General features: G+C 35.2%; 2 protein-coding genes and 2 non-coding genes across 5 annotated transcripts; 1 reads left to right on the forward strand and 3 right to left on the reverse strand.

The window, feature by feature from the left end:
- Positions 1-4,920: 4,920 nt before the first annotated feature.
- Positions 4,921-7,116, forward strand: LOC115725389 (amidophosphoribosyltransferase, chloroplastic-like). The gene has a single exon (XM_030654900.2). It carries the CDS (start codon positions 5,110-5,112, stop codon positions 6,862-6,864), a length of 1,755 nt encoding a protein of 584 aa, XP_030510760.1. The 5' UTR covers positions 4,921-5,109; the 3' UTR covers positions 6,865-7,116.
- A 4,223-nt stretch (positions 7,117-11,339) lies between these two features.
- On the reverse strand, positions 11,340-22,007 carry LOC115725437 (tRNA-dihydrouridine(47) synthase [NAD(P)(+)]-like). Of its 2 annotated transcripts, none has more exons than XM_030654953.2 (10): positions 21,614-22,007; positions 21,220-21,336; positions 20,858-21,091; positions 14,056-14,299; positions 13,674-13,930; positions 12,831-13,103; positions 12,357-12,638; positions 12,157-12,277; positions 11,882-12,051; positions 11,340-11,628 (listed from the first exon to the last, which is right to left on the reverse strand). In XM_030654953.2, the coding sequence occupies exons 1-10, from the start codon at positions 21,896-21,898 to the stop codon at positions 11,530-11,532; spliced, it is 2,082 nt and encodes a 693-aa protein (XP_030510813.2). In that variant the 5' UTR covers positions 21,899-22,007; the 3' UTR covers positions 11,340-11,529. The 2 variants fall into 2 exon arrangements, with proteins under 2 accessions (XP_030510813.2, XP_030510812.2); XM_030654952.2 differs by having other exon boundaries at positions 14,050-14,299.
- A 112-nt stretch (positions 22,008-22,119) lies between these two features.
- Positions 22,120-22,203, reverse strand: TRNAL-CAA (transfer RNA leucine (anticodon CAA)). The gene has a single exon. It is a non-coding gene; the product is annotated as a tRNA-Leu (tRNA).
- Positions 22,204-22,315: 112 nt separating this feature from the next.
- Positions 22,316-22,399, reverse strand: TRNAL-CAA (transfer RNA leucine (anticodon CAA)). The gene has a single exon. It is a non-coding gene; the product is annotated as a tRNA-Leu (tRNA).
- Between the last annotated feature and the right edge of the window lie 1,820 nt (positions 22,400-24,219).

Here is a 24,219-nt window from a genome sequence, read left to right on the forward strand (position 1 = left end):
ATGAGCATTCAGATCAATCTCCTTGTCTATCTTCTTGATCCTAGATTGAGATGCAAGAAGTAATGACTCGATCTTAGCAACACTATAACTCTTTAGTATTGTGTTAGTGGATATGAAAAAATGTGTCATATTCACTTGAGAGGCCTTTGAAGATTGCTACAACATGATCATGAGTAGTGTAGACTTCTCCAAATGAGGCAAGACACACAAGGTGTTTTACTTTCAACAGGTACTCAGAGATAGTCAACGATCCTTTTTCAGGTTGTAGTTTGGTTCAAAATTCAAGAATCTTAGTTGAGACTTAAAGAGTGAAGTATTGCTTTAGTTTAGACCAAATTTATTTTGAGGTTTGACAGCCAACCATGCGCATGAGTAGGCTTTTAGACTTGGATGAGAGGAGTCATGACATGAGCAGTTAATCTTAGACTTTCCAATCGAGATAACCTGGATTAAATGTGCCTACAGTGCAATCTGGTTTAGAGAGAAATTGAGGTGGAGGATCACTGTTCAAGTATGGCTGAAGTCAATTGCCACGAATGACAGTTGACTTGTTGTTTCCATAACAATAAATTATGATCACTTAGTCGAATAGAGAGATTATACAAAAAATAGACAGGAGAAAACTCATCTAGATTTTGTACTCTCTAAGGAGTTAGTGGTGGCGGTCTTGGTTATTGATTGTTGTGAACGTCGAAAGTATCTCTGGTGCCGATGTTGTCTCTTGATCTAGGAAAATCAACTTCTCCTGAAGCAACATTAGTCGCGAGATGTGAAAAAAGCTCTGATACCATGTTAAGCTTCTTAGCCATTGATGAACACAAGCAAAGAAAAGAAAAGACAGAGAAAGAGATTTAGAAAGAGAGAAGAAGAAAAAAAGGAATTCTCCATTCATTGATACAAGAACAATATCATACATTTGTACGCAACTTAGAACAATAAAGGGGAAAGAGAATGAGCTAATAGTTACAATTAAAAAAGTTGGACACTAACTAACTCTAACAGAAAGAACTAAACACCATTAACTTTAACTGTCTTAATAATTCAAATGCTAAAAGAAGAGGTAGTTCAACAAGTGAGATAAAGCTTAAAAAAAATCATACATATCTCATAAAAAAAACTACCAAACAACAATAAGCTAATATTATGATAATGAAGTCATGAATCAAAAATAACATCATCCTATAACGGAGGCACAACATTACTAACCAAACTATAAAGATATAAATCATGAAACTTATATCTTGATACTCCAATTTGTCTAACAACCCTAGTGTAAACTTTGAGTAGATTAACTAAAAATGACACAAAGCCAATGTCTTAAAGACAACATGATAACACACTAATGTGTTTTTTTGGAAAAAAAATACTATTTCATCAATCGAGTTACAGAAACAAAATGAAACTTACAAAAACTACCAAAAAAAAAAGGCAAACAAAGCAAAGGAATACAACAAATAATATAGAAAAACTAATGCCAAACCATTACCACGCATCCACCCTAAAAGCCATCGCCGCAAACAACCACATTCTTCCGCAGCCAGACGTAAAGCAGAGGTGTCAACCAAAACCAAGGGAGTAAGAAGAAAGGGCTAGAGAAACCTTAGTCTAAAAAATTGAAGCCTCTAATTGAATTTATACAAATCAAATTTCAATTATAGTAAATTGCTATACAATTCTTGTTGAGACCCACTTTACATAATCATGATTAATGTTTATGGTGGCTAATATTAATTAAAATAAATAGGTATGTATGGAGGAAGAACAAAACGTGAAAAAACCTAAAATGTGTCATACAACACGTGTATAACAATTTTTTTTCAATCAAAGATGGATGCATAGTGATAATGAAATCATACACTCTAATGTTTAAAATATGTTCCTCACATCATTCATGATTATTTTTTTTTTCTTTTTCATTCATGATTAATTGGTTGTTTGACGATAAGATCATGTGAATAATATTAAAATATTTTTTTTTTGGAAAGTGGACACTAATTTTGGCCCTCAAATGATTAAGTATATTCTTACCCAAAAAAAAAATATTTAAAATTTTCAAGAATATGGGATTTTATTGATAAAAATGATATATGAACTCTAACAATTGTTGTAGGCTTTTTTTAGGTTAAATGATTTATTTTTATTAGGTTAGTAATTTGTGGAGAGCTAGCTACCACTTTTTTTTTTTTTTTAATATACTTCATTTTATTAAATCAGAACAAATCACTCAAGAGAATAGAAATAAATTCAATAGGAGCATTACTTTCATTAAACATACAATCAACATAACACCGAGTTTTTATGGCAAGATAATTCATGGCTCGATTAACAGATTGTGTAAGAAATTGTAAACAAACATTACTTAAAGACTTTAAAAGCATCTTTAAAGGAGAAAAATTAAAATATGTATGGATTTTTGGGACAAAAATAAAATTATATGAGGGGAAAAATATATCATTTTAATAGTATGAAAAAATAGAACTAAGAAACTTAAGAGAGGCGCATGACCCCACAAGCCCTTTGGGCTCCACCCATTATCATGCTAGCTCTCAATTAAGGTAAGATCAATAGAATAAATAGAATTTAGCAAAAATTTTTATATTATTATTTTTATAATTAAATATCGAGTCTTATATTTTTTATTTTATATTTATTATAAAGAATCGTTAATTATTTGTAAAATACAATCTCATAATAGTATTGGACACTACTAATATTTAATATCAATGTTAATCTATAATCCAAGTAATTTCTTATTCAGTTGTGATGCGAGCAGTACAATTTTGTTATTTTATTAGACCACTTTGAAATATGTTTTGAACTATTTTGCTATCCACATTCCACATGCATTATTAGGGCTAAGCCTAAACATAGTGGGGCTAGGACTATACACTTATTACCCCAACTATAAAATCTAAAGGCAATTTTTAAAAAATAACATTCGATAACGATTATGTGTTACCTCAACAGATGTCCACTTGAAATCTTATAAAGGACATCCTTGAAAGGGAGCCCTAAAGTTAACAACTAGAGAAATTATCCACGCATCAAAAACAAAATATTGACTCTTGTATTACATTTTTTGTTGGTGACACAATACGAGATGTGAAACGTTAAAAGGCACCACTAGTACATCCAATATGAAATTGTAGGGATCACAAGTATGTGTGTACGCCAATTTCTGACATCAATGACAATTCTGAGGAGCGTATCATTAAGTTTGTACACCCAAAATCCCTCATGCAACGGTATGTTATCAACTTTTTTCAACTCTTGAAAAACTACTCGAGGATTAAGGACTCTTCCGTACCTTATACTTTAAGATAGGCCCATAAGTCTTGTATTTACGTTCACCCATGTGTAATCCTATATAAAGCATCTGATTAGTGGATAATTTAGCCTTGTTAATGCAATGTGATACTAATTTACAAACATTAATCCCTAGTTGTAAAATTATTTGTAAGAATTCCTACTTTGACTAGGATTTGCTTGCTACTATGAGAAATGTTTCTATTTATTTTGTAAAGCGATCAGCGAATTCAGTACCTCATGCGTTTGCCCAAACTTTTAGTTTATATCCTGACTGTGTTTTCAGCTTGGGGGATATCCCAACTGAGTTGCTACCTTGTTTGGTAGCTGAAGTTCAAGTTTAGATAAGATGAATTACATTCAAAAAAAAAAAAAGTTGAGCATCATTAATGGAAGTTACCACAAGAAGTAGTGTTTGTTATAAGGTGCAAGTGAGATGAGAGGGAGAAAATAGTTTTGTATTTCTATAGTTGACATTTACTAAAACTTGTCATGCCAACCCAATAATATATATAATTTTTTAAAATACAAATAGAAATTTTATAAAAATATTGAATTTTGGGCAAAAATTTACAATTTAATTGTCATATGGATTTTTTTTTTTTTATATAAAAATACTTTCTTATTATAAAACAATTAAAACAACAGTGGAATAACTAAAAAAACAACTGCGTGAAAACTTAATACAGTACACAGTATAAAATTTACATAATATTTTTGAAAAAAAACACATTATTTTTTAAAAAAATTTAGAAATTTCAATATGTAGTGTAAAAGCCTAATAAAAATTACTAATTAGTTGTAATTAATGGTAGGATTGCTTTAATACTCTTTTTGATTTGTTATTCAGAATTATCAACTAGAATAAGATTAATATAAAATTCTCTTGTCTATCTTTTGTATAATTTCTACTGAAATTCTTAATTGATAAAAAAAGAGAGTTAAGATAACACACATTATTGAAAGTATAAAAGTATACAAAATTTAAAGTAGTAGATTTTTTGTTTCAATAAGATTCATTTTCATTAAATTAGAATTAGTTGCTTGAAAGAATAAAATAAAGTTCACAAAACACATCTCTTTTCCTAAATATATGACACGCATAACACTGAGATTGTCGTACAAAAAATGTGCAGCTCGATTAGCATAGAAAAACAAATCTTTTCGTCCAAATATATGCATAGCAAACAAATTAAAATCAAATTAAGAGAGTTGCCCTTCAACCAAATCATTTGTAAAATTTCATCCCCATGTTAATGTTAATGAAAAAGAAAAAGAGATGTTGAATTTTCAAATTAAGCTCAAAAATAATATCCTATCATATAAATCCAAATTATCAGTGAGTAACAAACTTAAATTTCAGTTCTTCACACAACTCATAAAGAATATATTCTAAATAAATAAATATCAAGAAGAGATTACATGTCTCAAATATGGTTCATTAAAATTAAGATTTTTTGTCTTGGAAAGTAATATTAATATATTTAATTCAATGTTTTCCTTAGAAAAATTAAATATATATTAAAATAAATAAAAAATCAGCAAAATAAATAAATTATAATTCCAAAATTAAATATATGGTGTGTGGAACCTTTAAACCCTCACCTCTGAATCCTAAAAGAATCTTTTAAAATTGTAGGGTTGGGTGACACAACTATCTCACAGCACAGTCACTTTATCAAATCCCTAGATTCTCTTCACTCCATAAACCTAAAACTTTGAACGAATTTCAGAGGCTCTTCCCAAGCTTGAGCCTTTTCTCTTTCACACATTACCACCAAAAAACCTTTCAAAGCTCCTCCCATGGCGGCCAAGGTCTCTTCCTCTCTATCAAAGTCCACTCCTTTCTCTCTAACCCCATCTCAAACCCCTCTTTCTTTCTCCCCAAAACCCCACCCAAAACCTTTCTCTTCTTCTTCTTCACCTCCCAAAACAGCTTCTCTCTCCTACACACACAAACCCCTCTTCACCGCCTCGGCTAAAACCCCTATCTCCGACTTCTTTGCCGAAGATAAGAAAAACCCTGATAGCAGTTTCGATGAATATTTCTACGATGATGACGAAAAGCCTCGCGAGGAGTGTGGTGTTGTGGGTATTTATGGCGACTCAGAGGCCTCTCGGCTCTGTTACTTGGCTCTTCACGCTCTCCAACATCGTGGTCAAGAAGGGGCTGGAATTGTTGCTGTGAAAAACGATGTTCTTCAATCCGTTACCGGCGTTGGACTTGTCTCTGAAGTCTTTAGCCATTCAAAGCTCGATCAATTGCCTGGAGATTTGGCTATTGGCCATGTACGGTACTCTACTGCTGGGTCTTCTATGCTTAAAAATGTTCAACCTTTTGTTGCAGGGTATAGATTTGGTTCAGTTGGTGTTGCACACAATGGCAATTTGGTAAATTACAGCTCTCTTAGAGCTAAACTAGAAGATAACGGCTCTATTTTCAATACTAGTTCTGATACTGAGGTTGTTCTTCATCTTATTGCTATTTCAAAACACAGACCTTTTATTTTGAGAATTGTTGATGCTTGTGAACAACTTGAAGGAGCTTATTCCATGGTTTTTGTAACTAATGATAAACTTGTTGCTGTAAGAGATCCTCATGGTTTTAGACCTTTGGTCATGGGAAGAAGAAGCAATGGTGCTGTTGTCTTTGCTTCTGAGACTTGTGCTCTTGATTTGATTGAAGCCACATATGAAAGAGAGGTTTATCCTGGTGAAGTTGTGGTTGTTGACAAAGATGGTGTTCAATCACTTTGCTTAATGTCTCACCCTGAGCCAAAACAATGCATTTTTGAGCATATTTACTTTGCTCTACCCAACTCTGTGGTCTTTGGACGTTCTGTCTACGAATCTCGCCGCGCCTTTGGCGAAATCCTTGCCACTGAAGCCCCTGTGGATTGTGATGTTGTGATTGCAGTGCCTGATTCTGGTGTGGTGGCTGCTCTTGGCTATGCTGCTAAAGCTGGTGTTGCCTTTCAACAAGGATTGATAAGGTCTCACTATGTAGGGAGGACTTTCATTGAGCCTTCACAGAAAATTAGAGACTTTGGTGTAAAGCTTAAGCTTTCGCCGGTTCGAGCAGTGTTGGAAGGCAAAAGGGTTGTGGTTGTTGATGACTCAATTGTTAGAGGAACAACTTCTTCAAAGATTGTTAGGTTACTTAAGGAGGCTGGAGCCAAAGAAGTTCATATGAGGATAGCTAGTCCTCCCATTATTGGATCATGTTACTATGGAGTTGACACACCAAGTTCAGAGGAGTTGATTTCAAATAGGATGAGTGTTGAGGAGATAAGGGAGTTTATTGGATCAGATTCACTAGCTTTTCTACCTTTTGATAGTTTGACCAACATGTTACAGAAAGAAGCTCCTAAGTTTTGCTATGCTTGTTTCTCAGGAAAGTACCCTGTGGAGCCAAGAGAGATTAAAGTCAAAAGGGTTGGAGATTTTGTAGATGATGGATTGAATGGAAGTTTGGGATCCATTGATGGTGGTTGGGTTCAAGCTAATGTGAATCCGAAAGATGATGAGATTAAACAAGATAGTGTTGTGAAAGTATAGAAGAAAAATGCTATTTTGGGGGAAGGAATAATAACTAGTTTTTTTTTTTTTTTTTTATTTTTAATTATTATTATTATTTTCAGGGATAATGAAACCATGTTGGGCAAGGAGGGGAATGTGACTAATTTCATCATAAGTATTTTTTATTTATTCTGAAATTTTTGATTCTGAAATCCTTTTACACCACAATCTAGTTGTTGATGATGTTTTTTTGGGCTACTCATAATTAATTTATTGGAAATCTTTATCTTAGTATTTTGTAGTTTAAGGGAATTCGGAGCTCAATGGAGTTTGTTTGCTTTACATGGATTTGTCGTATTAAGCATAAACGGCACTGAGTCAAAGTCAAATTCTTATAATTAAATAGACTTTTCTTTTCTACTTTTTTGTTCCTTTTGGAGTGTGTGTGTGTTTTTTTTTTCTCCACAAAGGAGTTGATTTCTAGAGAACTTTAAAATGAAAGGAGTTGTTTTGTTATTGGGAATAGACCTGGATTATTATTATTATTGTATAAAACGATTATTTAAAACTGTAATTAGACTTCACTGTCATTATAAAGTGAGTTCATAAATCACTCTAAATTACACAGCCACTATAAAACTAATTTTTTTTTAACTTAAAAAGTTTTTTTTCTTCAAGGATTTATTATCTTATTACTACTAGAGTTTAGATCGTTAAATTTTAGATTAGAAATTAAAGAAAATAAATATAAAAAGAGAAAGTTTGTCAAAAGAAAAAGATGAGAGTATTGTTGGTTTTTCTGTTTATTGATATAAAATTATAATATATATATATATATATATATAATCAATTTATTTAAACGATAAGTTTTAAAAATTTAATATTATAATAATATAATAATATTAATAAAATTTTGATTATTAATAATTACCTTATTTTTTTTTAGCCATTAAGAAATTTTTTAATTTTAAGGTATTTAATCAACTTCGAATATCTCAAAATACCCTGATATTTATAAAATTAACTTATCTCAAGTGAGCTTATCTCAGAGTAAGAGGAGCGCCAAATCCTAAAGCCAGAGCGAGCCTTTGAAAAAAATAAAGAAGGGATACAGACCCCTATACAAAGCCGCTTACTGAAAGCCGCCTCTGATGTACAAAGGGGTAAAAACAAAGGAGATTTAAGCAAGAGGTGTGAATATCATGGCGACGTGAGGCACACTACAAATGAATGTGATTATCTGAGAGACGAGATAAAATATATGATCTTTTCCAAATTGAATCTTTAGTGGGAGGTCAGTTCCTACTGAATTTATGTCTATTCTTTTAGACGATTTGTCTTCTTAATGAAGTCCTACTGAATTTATGTCTATTCTTTTGGACGATTTGTCTTCTTAATGAAGTTCTATTTCTATTCAAAAAAAAAAAAAAAATTGAGGTACCTAGCCCCACTGGCCCCATAGCTCGGTCATTGACTTCTCTATTAAAATTATATTGATTGTATTAATTTATAGCAATTCATAAATACATAAGAAAATTTTACATAATAAACCAATTTTTTTTAAAAAAAAAATAAAAAATAGTTACAAAAATACGTCAACAAAGAAAAAAAATTTACGCTTTGAACTTTTTTTTTTACAAAAATATATCTTCAGTAAAAATAATTAACTATTTTTTTATATAATATATTTATAGGTATATTATAGTTGTCATGAGGTGTTGTTTTTTTTTTTTTTTTGTAGTTTATTTATTGTTGTCGTAAGATTGATTTTAGTTGCTTTTTAGTTGTTTTCTTATTTTTTGCTAAGAAAAATGTATTTTTATAATTTCATAACTTTACAAGTGTATTTTTATAAATAAAAACTTTAGATAATAAAATTTTAAATAAAATATAAATAAAAAAATATTTTTTGAAAATTCTCCAATAAATATGATGGCTGAAAAATAAAATATAATAATTGTTTAAAATGTAAGTTAAATGTGGAAAAAAAAAAAAAAAAGAAAAATATCTGATTAACATAAAATATGGCTCTATTCTATATCATTGGTCAAGTTATGTTAAAAGTGGACTCTTTTTTTTTAAGAGAAATGCCAAAATTTACTCATGTATATTTTTGCGAGGTGTAATAATGTTATTGGTATAATTCAATAAGGCGTCATCTCATCATCATATTAGGTATTTTGGTGCTGAAAATTACTAAAAGGTACTACTAGTGCCTAATAACCTCTTCGGTGTCATGTCACTATTGATGTAATTATATACCGAGTCTCATATAATTGAAGAAAATAACTTTTAAGGAATACCACTAACTAATCACAGGACATCACTTATAGAAAGTATTAATACCCAATAAATAATACTTTTTTGTGGCCTATGGCAATGCTTTTTTTAATGAAGTTGGAAAGAATTGATGCATTAACATTTAGCACTCATGGTCTTGGTTGTCACACTTGGCAGTCCACACTAGATATGTCTTCTCACTTTAATTACTAAAGAAGAAGAAGCTTCAATGGACGGCTACCAAAGTCAACCTAGTCTAGAATTTTGCAACTTTTTATCTTTCAGAATAATTTTGAGATTATCTCCAAGGTTTCGATTCATGATTGCTGTGTATTCATTACTATCTAATGAAACAACCTCATTTTTTATTATCACTTTAAAGAGAAAAAGAGAGCACTTATACGTGTCAAACAAAAAAGAACCATTTTATAACTCAAAATCATTGGGTACTAGGGGTGTTCATCAAACTGCTCAAATTGCAAAAAAATGTGGTTTGAAATTCTTTACAGTGCGGTCGCGGTTTGAATTTTTCCTAAACTACGCAGTGTGTTACGTGCGTGCTAAGATGGCACGTTACAAGCCAAGTGATGCCCACAAGTTGACCAAGTGGTGGTCAAGTGGTGGTGCATGCATGTGGCATGTTGATGCTAAGTTTGTATGCAATGGAATTTTCGTAAATATCTTCAATATTGTCCGGAACGGGACGAGACTTGGTATTCGCCATTTATTTAGGTCTACAAATAGAATGGTGCAATCGGTTTGGCAAAACTATGTGATTTGGTTAACGGTTTGGCCGTATGTCTACAGAGCTAAAATCATGTATGTTCCTGGTAGAAGGCTAAAAGCTCAAAATACTCTTTAAGGAGGTACTTTGGTGTCAGCTCTCTACTACCCCTTGCACCTTGGTGCTAAGTGAGCTACTACTAGTCAGTGGGACTAGTAGGACGGGCATATGAGGACCACGAGGGAACTCATATGTCTCCATGAGTTGGAGTACTCATGGACATTATCGGGCCGACCCGGTAGTGCGTTTAGGAAGCCGCCAGAGGTTCACTGGTACGTTTCCCTTGGCTTGTCGGTATGCCGCTTGCATGGGGCGTGGCCTAGATCCTCCAAGAGACATTGTGGTGCGCCTTGGCCATGAGTCTCAACACGAGATGATACGGGTAGTCATTCGTGGGCTAGTTTGCATACGTGCATGGGACGGATGCACCATGTTGGAAAGGGACAGAGGTCTAGTGTATGCAACTAGTTTGGTGGCTTGTCTCGAGGGCCTACCAACATGCGTGGAGGCATGGCGCCTTGAGGATCGGTCCATGGATGTATGGGAGTCCTTGGGCAACAAGGGAGACTGTTCGGACAGTATCAAATGGGGCATGATAGAAGCGTTAGCACGTTGACTTGGTGTTGGCATCTTGCCACACATGCTACCTTGGTCACGAGTGACAAGGTGAGCGTCGGTGTTGGGATTTGCCTTATCATAGTGGGAACCTATAAACAGTGCGAGTATCTTGGCTAGAGAGCCTCGATGCATGGAAGCACTCATGAATGCTCGCGAGCATGACTCGGCAGAAGTTGTACGAGAGACGAAAGTGTGCACGAGGCACACGGTCGCGTGAAAAATGAGCCCATTGTTACTCGGATGGATGGAAGGCTGACCTTGGCTTAGAGAAGTCAAGGTGCCGCACGAGTGTTCCGCTGCCTGAAAAAGTGAGCCCGTGACACAGTATGGTGCAGTTTGTAGTTTTGAATTGTTAATATGCAATTCAAACCGCACCGTACATTATAAAAATACCAATTTTTATGTTTCTTTTGGTCCAATATATGAATGTCCAACCTAAAGTTTACTAAATATTGTATTGTTGAAACTTAAATTTTTTTTCATATTTATTTTAAGCCTTATGGTATTTTTGATAAGTGTTGCTCAATTTTTGTTGTATTTGTGATAGTTTAATTATTTGGTGATAGTCTAAACCGCAAAAACCTCACCTCACTATTTTTTGCGGTGCGGTTTTTGCGGTTTTTTAGTTTCGCAGTGTAGATGCGAATTGAGAAATTAGAAAAACCGCATGTGCGAATTAGTTTGAAAAAATAAACAAAAACCACACCACCAACGTACCAATTTTTTACTTCTTTACAATTACCATGCATTCTAGAATAATTATGAGATAAGAGTGTGAATCAGATAAGGTCCCACAATTGGGTTCTACAATAATATAAGATTGTTGTTAAGATAATAATAAAATGTTTTTTTTTTTTCCAATTATTTTTTAGAAATGAACTCTCATTCAAATACAAAATCTAACAAAGCAAACTATTGTTTTGCTTCGTTGCAACAGGGCATAATTTATGAATGATATGATGATAAATATAACTCTAAATACCTAAGACAATAGTGACTGTGATCTCTTCTCTGCAACAGCATTAGCCATTTTCTGCTCTATCATATGCATTAGACTTGTGCTTAGGTGCAAATGTGAAATCTTCCGGAACTTTGCCAAGTAACATTTCTGAAATCCTAATCTGCAAAATGTGACAACAACAAAAAGATGATGATGATTAACAGTCTGATACCCTAAAAAAGAAATAAAGAATAATGGTCATAAGGTATCTTTATAATTTGAAAATGGGTGTAAAATGGTATCATACTAATGGGAATATACCGATTTGGTACCATAGCTAATGTATAGTATAATAGGGTATCCGATGATCATTATTAGAACATAAGATACTAATCCTGTATTTCGTTAAGAAAGATACTTAATAGATAATATACCCAATCCACTGCAGAATCAGAAGCCATCAGTGTCTCAAGGTCATTACGGCCGAAGTAGGATGGCTGTCTCCAGTTCAGTCGTTGCGGGATGACCTCAAGAAGACCAACGGGTACGTATCTACATGTGTAGCTAAGCCATTCTAGAAGGAAACGCCTAGTTGTCTCCACACCTGAAGAATTTTATGAAAAAGCTTGGGTAGTTAATTTCGTGAGAAGTAATAACTTTGACAGAGAGCTCTGTGTTGACATGTGTATGTAGGTTAAAAAAGTCGAACCTTTTGTGTCTGAACCCCAATGCTCAAGGCCAAACCGAACAAACTTCTTTAGAATATCAAGTCGTTCTCCAGAGCTAATGTCCCAGTGCCTTTGCTCTTTGATTTCAGTAAATAACCAAGGCTGCAAAGCAGAATATAAACTTTAAGCTATATTGTTAAAACAAAGAATATATGTATGCCGAAAACTACTTACTACAGACCTTAACTAGCGCTCCTCGAGCAATCATGCAGGTAGACAGCTTGGGGCAATCAACCTTGCGTTTGTTCCAGTCCAGATACGAGAAAATATCTCCATTTCCCAATACGTGCAATGTATCAGGGGCTTTATTGGCACACTGGTATACATATTCCCAATCTGCAAGCTTGCTATAGCGTTGCTGTCTTGATCGACCATGAATTGTTACTGCACTGGCACCCCAGTTTCCCATGTCTGCAATAAGTGAATCAATACGATTTTTCCCTTCAAAGTAGGCTGTCCGCACCTAGTACAGCAAGAAGAAAAAAAGTTAAAATGCATCTCATCAAAAAGGAGTTCAGAACGTAGCCAAGCAAATGATGAAATCTGAAGGAGAGAATAAGAAGTACGCAATCAAGCATACAAGAAAATCAAGAAAAAACTACTACACTACAGGAGCATACAGAACTTTTGTTTGGATGAGAAAAAATTTTAGTACCTTAACAGTTAAAGGTTTTTCCATTGTGCCAGAAGCTGCTTCTATAATTCCTTTCATTCGCATTGGCTTCATGAGAAGAGCAGATCCAGCACCCTTGTTACAAACAAGATCAATGGGGCACCCCATATTTATATCAATAAAGTCTAGTGAGCATTCCTGTTCTATAAGTTCAACAGCACGTGAGACCGTGTCTGCGAATGCTCCACATATTTGTACACCAAACAGATCCTCAGACACATGTCGCCGTAACAATGCCCACTCTGATGCTTGACCCTGTTCCCATGTGGAATTGTAATTAAATATAATGTCAAAAATCATTATTATGCATTTAATTTGATTGTCGATGAAAAAAAACCTGTATCCACGCAAACATATTAAAGAAAGTTTACAATCAACTAATAGAAGCTAACACCTCTTATATTTCAAGAAAATAGAACATCTCAAGTGATAAATAAAAGAATACTAGTCATACATAATTTGTAATTTTATTTGTAATTACAAGAAACAGAATAAATGTCAAAGAAATTCCTAACGCACTTTAACTTTGTAAACACAAACTCACAAACTCTCCCACGTACAAAAATATGTATAATGGAGTGGTGCAATATTTCCACTCTGGAGAGGCTTGTACGTATGAAATGGTATAATATAAATAATTGCACGCTCCTTAGAAAATTAAAAACGCGTTAAAGCAATTAATTTAACCCTACAAGGAAATCAGCCTAGACAAAATATTAAGAGCTCCAACCAATTTTAATTTACATCTCAATTATTCAGCCAGCAGAAAATGAAATTATGATAATCTATCTCAAATTCTTTTACCAGCGGAAACAGCATACAAACCTGCAAAAGATTGGTACACATGGCCATTTCACCACAAGTCACATCGGCCCCTAAGACTTTGCAAACCCTTCTAAAAGGAAGATTCCCAACTGTAGTTAGAGGAGCAAGATACAACTTATCTCTAAAGTCAATAATCTTCTTTTCGCGAGGGTGTACTTTCAGGCTTCCATCAGTTTCTGGGGTTAAAATTTCAGCAGTAGAATCTGCTTCTGGTTGTTTGGAGCTTTCACATACAACATTCTCAGTGCCACTTACACCTATTGCAAATTAATTAACAATACATCAACTAGAGCATTGGTACCTGTGATAATAAAGAAGGGGGAAAACACAACAGAATAGATAAGAAAAATCTAGAGAAGAATAAGGATAAACAAACCTCCACCTTCTACTTTGTCACAACAATCTTCCGCATCTACACATTTTGGTTTCTTTAATGGCCGTGATTCATTGGATTCAGATGGATCTTCAACATCTTTGTTTTCTTCTAATACAGCAGACTTTTCAATTTCTGTAGCATCAACCAATGCATTGGAGCCATTTCCATTGGCAGCATCACAATTATTTGCAGTAATGACATCATCACCATCCTTATTTTCTGAAATCTTGGCTTTAGAATTGGCCGGTCCCTGCAACAAAAATACAGGTAGCTATAAATACAAAAATCCAGGGAGCATTCAAACCCTTAAAAACCAATTTATTGTCAGAAGAACAGGCTACGAAATATCCATTTAAGTAATGAAGAGCAAAGAAGTTGAAACTTTTAAGCGAAGAAATTACTGAATGAATCATCTTGAAATCAGGCACAAAGGATTAAAAAATAGAGTGAACTCTTTATAATACAACAAACACATCAGTAGCATCAGTGGTGTTTTTACTCCACGATTTCACCTCTAAACATAGAGATCTAGAATACCACAATTAAACCGGCAGACATGTAACTAAGCAAAATGAATGAGAACCATGCATCACAAGAAAAGAAAATGTAATCAGATAACTCTGCAAAATTATATCACCAGAGAGAATCAAAACAAAATAACAAAACGTGCTAAAGCAATTATGTTGGAAATATTGTGAATATTTTAACAAAATATATAAGTGTCTTAGTGTGTGTGAGTTGGAAAGAGTCCCACATGGGATATGAACCCTCATTGACAAGGGTATAAAGAGTGCAACTTTGGCATTTGGGTTTGGGCCCCAAGGGGTACCCAGTTTTGTGCGAATGGGTGAGGACACACACACTTGACCCACCACACACGCGCGCGCGCGCCGTCCGTCCGATCCGAGCCGGGTTGGGTTGGTGTGGTGTGACACAATATTATTTTTTACAGAAAAATTATTTAATAAAATAATTATTTTTATTTATTAATTTAATTAAGAAACGTGTTTAATTAAACTGATTACTTAGTCGTATCAGTTAATGGGACACGTTCAAAGGACCAACTCACCCCACTTCAGAAAACGTTATTCTTCCCGTTATGTTTATTCAATCCATTCGCCTATATAATGCGATTGAACTGATGGGAAGAAAATATCTCTTTTTCGTATCAGAAAAATACAGTTTTTCATAAAATTAAAATTCCATCTGCGATATCAAATTTTTGGGTGTATTCGACGGTGCTCTACAGTGCAGTGGGGTTCCGATACAGTACAACGACTGGGCTGTTTTATCCTGGGGACGACCGGCAATTTCCGACTGCTTGCACACTCACAGGCGATGCCGCGAACGTCTTAAAGAGAGCGACTTAGTCCGCGACTCAACCCAGAATTCTTCATTCGGTAATATCGTTCCTCTTTTATTTTGCTAGCAGTTTACTCAACAATTTTAAGACGATCTTTCTGCTATGACTACTACCGATGAATGTTCTGGTTCTACTGCTGATATTAACAAGCCTTTTCGTTTTGAGGGTTTGCACTTTAAACGTTGGAGACAGAAGATGTTGTTCTTTCTGACCATGAAAAAAGTTGCGTATGTGCTTACTGTTTTGAAACCAGTTGTTTCTGAGACTCCACCTCCTGCCGAGAAGAAGGATGAAGTCGAGAAGTACGAATCGCAGGTTAAGGAAAGGGACTCCTGGGTAGAGAATGATTTTCTGTGTAAGAATTTTATTTTGAATGGTTTGTCTGATGATTTGTATGATTATTATAATTCTGACAAATCTGCCAAGGAGATATGGGAAGCATTACAGAAAAAATATGACACCGAGGAGGCGGGAACAAAGAAATACGCTGTCAGCCGCTACTTGAAGTTTCAAATGACCGATGATAAATCAGTCGAAGCTCAGTCTCACGAGCTTCAGAAAATAGCTCACGAAATTCTTTCTGAAGGTATGACTATTGATGAACAATTTCAAGTTGCTGTTATGATTGATAAATTACCCCCTTCGTGGAAAGATTTTAAAAATACTCTCAGGCATAAAACAAAAGAGTTTTCGTTGGAAAGTCTGATCACTCGTCTTCGAATTGAGGAGGAAGCTCGAAAACAAGACCAAAAGGAAGAGGTGCTTGTTGTTGGAAACAACAACAACACTAATAAAAGATCCACTGCTGTTCTGAAACCCAATGGGAAAAACTTTAAGAATCAGAATCGCAAAGCGAATCCAAACCGCAACAATCAACCTCGAACCAATAACAACAATCAGAATTGGAACCATCAAAGGAACCATAATAACGAGCAAAGAACCACCCCCTAATAGAAATGACTCTGGTTTGTTCATGTGTTACAACTGTAACAAGCCAGGTCATATGGCACGAAAGTGTAAGAACAGGCCTAGTTCGCTCCGCAAACTCGACGAAGAGCCGCCTTTTACGGCTATGATTTCGAGATCAACCTCATTGGTGGATCCGAAGGGTGGTGGGTAGATGCGGCGCTTCTCGCCATGTCTGCTATGATAGAAATATGTTTAAAACATATGTTGTCGCTGCGAGGATCGAAAGTGTTGTTGGGTGACTCCCACACCACTATAGTTGCTGGTACTGGAAATGTGGAATTGAACTTCACCTCTGGAAGAACTGTGATTCTAAAAGATGTGATGCACACTCCAGAGATGAGGAAGAATTTGGTCTCGGGCTACCTTCTCAACAAGGCGGGGTTCACTCAGACTATAGGAGCTGATTTGTTTACTTTAACTAAGAATGGGATATTTGTGGGGAAGGGGTATGCAACTGAGGGAATGTTTAAATTGAATGTTCAAGTCAATAAAGTTAATGCTTCTGCTTATATGTTGTGTTCTTTTAATACTTGGCATGCTAGACTTTGTCACGTAAATAAACGCATAATCAAGAACATGAGTAGTTTAGGCCTAATTCCTAAATTATCTTTAAATGACTTTGAAAAATGCGAATTTTGTAGCCAAGCCAAGATTACTAAAACACCACATAAATCTGTGTTAGAAAAAGAAACCGAGCCTCTAGATTTAATCCATTCTGATATTTGTGAACTTGATGGAACTTTGACTAGAAATGGTAAACGCTACTTTATCACTTTTATTGATGATTGTTCTGACTTTACCTATGTGTATTTAATGAAAAATAAAAGTGAAGCTCTTGATATGTTTAAGATTTTTGTGGCTGAAATTGAAAATCAACTTAGTAGAAAAATCAAGAAGTTTCGTAGCGATAGAGGCACTGAATATGATTCTACTGCTTTTATTGAATTTTATAACTCACATGGAATCATACACGATAAGACTGCACCTTATTCACCTGAAATGAATGGCAAAGCTGAAAGAAAAAATAGAACTCTTACCGAATCTCGTTGTTGCTATTTTATTGAATTCGGTGTCTTCTCATTGGTGGGGAGAAATTTTATTAATCGTATGTTATGTGCTTAATAGAGTTCCTAAATCTAAAAGGAAAATTTCTCCATATGAAAGTTTGAAAAATAAACAACCCAATATCTCATATTTTAAAACTTGGGGTTGTTTGGCATATGTTAGAATTCCTGATCCTAAGAGAATTAAATTGGCTAGTAGAGCATATGAATGTGTTTTTATTGGATATGCTGTTAATAGTAAAGCATATAGATTTTATGATTTAAAAGCGCATACTATTTTGGAATCTAATGATGCTGATTTTTTCGAACATAGATTTCCATTTAAATTGAGAAATAGTGGGGGTGCATCATCTAGTAACATGACTGCTTTTAGGGATAATGAGCATGAAAAGGGTATAGAAACTGAACCTAGAAGAAGTAAAAGAGCTAGAATTACCAAAGATTTTGGTTCTGATTTTTGTGCATATACTCTAGAGGAGGATCCTTCTAACCTCCAAGAAGCCTTGACTTCACTAGATGCTGATTTATGGAATGAAGCTATTAATGATGAAATGGACTCTCTTGAGTCAAATGGAACTTGGCATTTAGTTGTGTTACCACCAGGTTGTAAGACAATAGGTTGTAAGTGGATTCTTAAAAAGAAATTAAGACCCGATGGTACTGTTGAAAAGTACAAGGCACGACTTGTTGCCAAAGGGTTTAGACAAAGAGAAAATGTAGATTTCTTTGATACATTTTCACCTGTTACTAGAATTACATCTATTCGTGTGCTTTTTGCTCTTCTTGCTATTCATAATCTTGTTGTGCACCAAATGGATGTTAAAACTCGCTTTCTTGAATGGTGAATTAGAAGAAGAGATTTACATGGACCAACCTGAAGGTTTTGTTGTTCCTGGTCAAGAACATAAAGTGTGTAAATTAGATAAATCTTTGTATGGTTTGAAACAGGCACCTAAGCAATGGCATGAAAAATTTGATAATCTTGTCATCTCACATGGCTTTAAAGTAAATGAAAGTGACAAATGCATTTACTATAAATCTGAAAATAATGTGTGTACCATTATTTGTTTATATGTGGATGACTTGCTAATTTTTGGATCTAATATTCATGTCGTGAACAATGTGAAATCTTTGTTATGTGAAAATTTTGACATGAAAGATCTAGGTGAAGCGAATGTAATCCTTGGTATACAGATCACTAGGACTGAAAAGGGAATTTCTTTGGATCAATCTCACTACATTGAGAAGATCTTAAAGAAATATAATTACTTTAACTGTAAAACCTGCTTGTACACCATATGATCCCAGTGTAAAATTATTTAAGAACACTGGTGATGGTGTAAGGCAATACTGAATATGCGAGCATCATTGGCGCCTTCGGTATGCCATGATTGTACTAGACCCGACATTGCCTATGTCGTGGGATTACTATGCGGATTTACTAGTAGACCTAGTGCAGAGCATTGGAATGCTATAGAGAGGGTCATGAGATACCTCAAAAGAACATTGACTCTTGGATTACATTATCAAAAGTTTCCAGCTGTACTTGAGGGGTACAGTGATGCTGACTGGAACACTTTATCAGATGACTCCAAGGCAACCAGTGGCTATATTTTTAGCATAGGCCGGTGGAGCCGTTTCATGGAAATCTAAGAAACGGACTATTCGCTCAATCTACAATGGAGTACGAAATGATAGCGCGAGCTACTGCTAGTGAAGAAGCAGGTTGGCTGAGAAGCCTGCTAGCTGAGATTCCTTTATGGGAAAAACCTATTCCAGCTGTGTTGATCCATTGCGATAGTACCGCGGCTATTGAAAAAGTACGTAACCGTTACTACAACGGTAAGAGACGACAACATACGTCGTAAGCACAAAGATCGTTAGAGAGTTTCTCTCAACAGGAGCTGTTAGAGTGGATCATGTACGCACTGATGATAACTTGGCTGATCCTTTGACGAAAGGCTTAGCTAGAGAGAAAGTCCTTAAAACATCGAAAGGAATGGGACTGTTGCCCTTAGATTGATGAATCACTCATAATGGCAACCCGACCTATAGACTGGAGATCCCAAGAAATAGGTTCAATGGGTAATAACAAGTTATGAAGTGATAAAAGTGAGATCATGCTATAATTATACGAAAAGAGAAGCATGAATTCCTGAAGCGATTTAAGGTTGAGTTAATAGAAACTCTTAATGAGATCTATACTCCAAGTGGAGTGGAGTACCGAGCTACGGGAGTACTCTTGATAGACTCACCTATGTGAATGTGGGAGTGGGGCCGCTTCCTATGAAATTTTGGGCAAAATTTCTAGAGCGTTCACTATACTGGGATAGACGTGCATGGCCATTAACGCACGGGCTTTTGATTACACCCTTGAAAAGGTTGTTGCGTGGTACAATGTTAGAGATAGAGTTCAAGACTACGGTCACTCTAGTAAAATCTAAATCGTATTCACTACGCAGAGGTTCAAATCGAAAGATACCTTTGTTTATGCTCAATCTTATTGTTGAATGATACTAGTAGATGGAAATATTTTTTTAAAAATTCAAGTGGGGGATTGTTGGAAATATTGTGAATATTTTAACAAAATATATAAGTGTCTTAGTGTGTGTGAGTTGGAAAGAGTCCCACATGGGATATGAACCCTCATTGACAAGGGTATAAAGAGTGCAACTTTGGCATTTGGGTTTGGGCCCCAAGGGGTACCCAGTTTTGTGCGAATGGGTGAGGACACACACACTTGACCCACCACACACGCGCGCGCGCGCCGTCCGTCCGATCCGAGCCGGGCCGGGTTGGGTTGGTTGGTGTGGTGTGACACAATATTATTTTTTACAGAAAAATTATTTAATAAAATAATTATTTTTATTTATTAATTTAATTAAGAAACGTGTTTAATTAAACTGATTACTTAGTCGTATCAGTTAATGGGACACGTTCAAAGGACCAACTCACCCCACTTCAGAAAACGTTATTCTTCCCGTTATGTTTATTCAATCCATTCGCCTATATAATGCGATTGAACTGATGGGAAGAAAATATCTCTTTTTCGTATCAGAAAAATACAGTTTTTCATAAAATTAAAATTCCATCTGCGATATCAAATTTTTGGGTGTATTCGACGGTGCTCTACAGTGCAGTGGGGTTCCGATACAGTACAACGACTGGGCTGTTTTATCCTGGGGACGACCGGCAATTTCCGACTGCTTGCACACTCCTGGGCAGTGCCGCGAACGTCTTAAAGAGAGCGACTTAGTCCGCGACTCAACCCAGAATTCTTCATTCGGTAATATCGTTCCTCTTTTATTTTGCTAGCAGTTTACTCAACAAATTAGGCAAAGACACACAAGGACGCAGAAAGAGAAAGAGCAGATAACGAGATATGACTATTGACTGATAACTTTGCTCATACCATGAGTCCAAGAGCTTTAACTTTGGCATCTGCTTTTGGGAACTTCATTTTATTTTTCCACAACAACCTTTGAACATCTTTTCTCAATCCATTCACCTCCGAGCTATTCCTTCGAGTGCTTTTCATTCCAGAAACACCTTCCGGATGTGTACTCAAAAATCTACATGCCAAACCATAAGGGCATGGTTCTTCAGCAGTAACAAAAGGACATTCCCCCTCCAAGTCCTCAAGTTTCTACATTCAGAAATATCTAACTCAATAAATTCTCGAATGCCAAAGACATTATACAAGGGCAAAAGAAAAGAAAAAATCAACCCAATCAATAGTAAACAACAATGAAAATAAAATGACCATTACAATACCTGATCCTTGAAAGCCTCCACATCATGGCTGAAACGGCATTTATCACTATATGGACAAGAACTAGGATCTCCTGTCTTTGCAACCTCAGGGCAGATATTTGAAGTAGACTTTTGTTGCTACAGGGTTGAAAAAAATCATTTTTAATCCGTACAGTCATCCAAAAGTTTTTTCTTTCTTTCTATTCTATCTCATATACAAATAAAATACATACAACAAAATCACTAAACTGAAAAATTCAGAACCATTAGAAATTTATATGATAAAATTTACATATAATATATCCCAAAAGGTTTGGAGAATCAGCTAAAACTTTCAATCTTCCATACCATGTTAAAACACGCTCATATTCACATATATAGAGAACTACATTACATATATAAAGAGAGAGAGTACCTGGAGGCGGTCACGTTTGGCTTGGCGCTTAGACTTTTTCTCCTTACCAACACTAGGCTGAGCAGGCTTCTCCTTCGACTCCGAAGCGGCACCGTCTTCGTTACTGTTCGAAACAGGTCGAACCGGAGGAGGACGAAGAAACTCTCGCTTAACCGGAGCGATAGCCTTGGCAACGAGCTCTTCCGGTGTTCTATACTCTGGCTGCCCGTTCGAGGCCTCCACTACTGGAGTAGCAGAGTCCTTAGGTTCGTGAACGAGTTGAACGTCGGCTGGTGACTCGTCCATGGCGTATTTCCGAGTTTTGAGTGAACTCGGTGGCTTCCTAAAAAAAATTCAGGCGAAACTCCACAAGGGTTTTATTATTTGAGGTTCTGAGACTGATAGGGTTTTTGATACTCTGTTTTTTTGGGAGAAGACAAACAAAATACGACGAATCGTTTTAATGATTCGAAACGACAGTTCGTTTTGATAAAACGACAATTCGTTTCGAATATAATGAAAATATATGTCAGAAGTGGGATTTGAACCCACGCCCTCGTAAGAGGACCAGAACTTGAGTCTGGCGCCTTAGACCACTCGGCCATCCTGACTTGTGTTATTGCTTTTCAATATATATTATAAAACGTATAATTGTTTATTTATGTAAAGAACAAAATCAAATTCGATAAACGACGTGTCGTACAAAAATAAAATGAAATTTTATGTCAGAAGTGGGATTTGAACCCACGCCCTCGTAAGAGGACCAGAACTTGAGTCTGGCGCCTTAGACCACTCGGCCATCCTGACTTGTTTTGTTGTATGTCAACGTATTTTATAATAACTGATTTATATCTTTTTTATTATTATGAGCAAACAATTCATCATTGTGTTTTACATTATCTCTTCTTCTTATAGAGTTTTTTTTTTTTTTGAGGGAATTCTTCTTATAGAGTTGAATTTACAAAGTAGATAAAATGACATTGTAAAAGTAATGTTTGTCTAATGATGAAATAGAAATTTAAGATAACAAAATTTTGTTAATTTTTTTTTTATTTATGTTTTTCTTATTAAATAAATTATGCATTTTATGTTTATAAATAGTTTAAGATTAAATTATTAATGAGTAATTCTGTGAGATTTGACTATTATTAAGGAGGTGAAAAATCTACTTGTTTTTTCTATGTAGTTCTTTTGTCTCATTTATTTATTATGCAACATTATATTTAATATTTCTAGTTCACTCCTTAGTAGTCTATGAAAATAATTTTTAAATCCATAAAATTAGAGAGGTCCAAATAAAATCAAACATATAAAATTTCTATAGAAGAAAATACATGAATTATGGGATTTTTTTAGTTTTTACTTTTTTATGGCATATCTAAATAATTCTTAAATTTATGAACATTTTGAATTGTTTACATTATTATGGACTTTTTTATGCTATATATGTAAAAAAGAAGATTGATTTTTTATATTTTAAGTTTCTCTTTTACATAAAAAGAAAAGTGGAAGGATGATGTGGCAGAAAACATGTAAAGTTGGATCCGATCTCCCCTGATAAGCTCCGACGGTTCAGAAACGGCAGGTATTGCTGGAACAAATGAAATCTCTCAGTGTAATTCTTCTGCGCTAGCGGCGACCGGTGAGAAGGAAAAGCAAAAGGAGAAGGCAAGGGTGAGCAAGACGTCGCTTATACTATGGCACGCCCATCAAAATGATATTGTTGCGGTCCGTAAACTCCTCGAGGAGGATCTGTCCCTGGTTCAAGCCAAGGACTATGACAGTCGTACTCCACTCCACGTGGCATTTATCAGTTGACTTCGAGATGATTCTGTTGAGTGTTGCCATCCTTCCAGCCAGAGACTGCACTTCCTTTGGTTTTGTTGGCGAAGGCATCTTAAGCAATATTTTTATTTTGTTGGGGTTAGCTTCAAATCCTCTCGCATTCACAATGAAACCGAGGAACTTTTCTGAAGACACCCCAAAAGAACACTTCTTGGGGTTCAATTTCATATCATACTTTTTCAAAATGGCAAAGCATTTTGCGAGATCCTTTGTATGGTTCTCTCTTTTAACAGACTTCACCAATATATCATCTACATAAACTTTCATGTTTTTCCCTATCTGGTTCTCGAACATACCATTCATGAGGTGTTAGTATGTTGCTTCGGCATTCTTTAACCTGAATGGCATGACTTTATAGCAATAAAGTCCCATATTGGTGACAAAACTTGTATGCTCCTGATCTGGGACATGTATTGTAATCTGGTTATAACCAGAATATGTATCCGTGAAAGTCATCAGTCATGTCCTAGTGTTGCATCTACCAATTGGTCGATCCTTGGTAATGGAAAGCAGTCTTTAGGGCATGCTTTATTCAAGTCAGAGAAGTCTATGCAATCTCCATGTCTCATTTGGTTTAGGGACAAGAACTGGATTAGATATCCATGAGGGGTAAAATGCTTCTCTTATGAAGTTATTGGTCAACTATTTGTCAACCTCTTCTCTTAATGCATTCTATCTCTTGGGATCTAAAGGTCTTTATTTCTGACGCTTTGAGAGATAAGTTGGGTCGATGTTGAGGTGATGGCATATCACATTCGGGTTGATCCAGACCATATCTGAAT

Source organism: Cannabis sativa, chromosome 6 (genome assembly GCF_029168945.1).
Source record: "Cannabis sativa cultivar Pink pepper isolate KNU-18-1 chromosome 6, ASM2916894v1, whole genome shotgun sequence".
In the NCBI taxonomy this organism is placed as follows: domain Eukaryota; kingdom Viridiplantae; phylum Streptophyta; class Magnoliopsida; order Rosales; family Cannabaceae; genus Cannabis; species Cannabis sativa.

Excerpts from the sequence above, each read along its gene's own strand:
- LOC115725437 (XM_030654952.2), bottom strand. The coding sequence starts at position 21,898 with ATGGACGAGTCACCAGCCGACGTTCAACTCGTTCACGAACCTAAGGAC. Across the intron at positions 14,300-20,857 it reads TTAAAGCTCTTGGACTCATG|GGACCGGCCAATTCTAAAGC; the intron begins GTATGAGCAAAG and ends TTTTTGTTGCAG. Across the intron at positions 12,639-12,830 it reads AAAAACCTTTAACTGTTAAG|GTGCGGACAGCCTACTTTGA; the intron begins GTACTAAAATTT and ends TTGCTGTACTAG.
- LOC115725389 (XM_030654900.2), top strand. The coding sequence starts at position 5,110 with ATGGCGGCCAAGGTCTCTTCCTCTCTATCAAAGTCCACTCCTTTCTCT.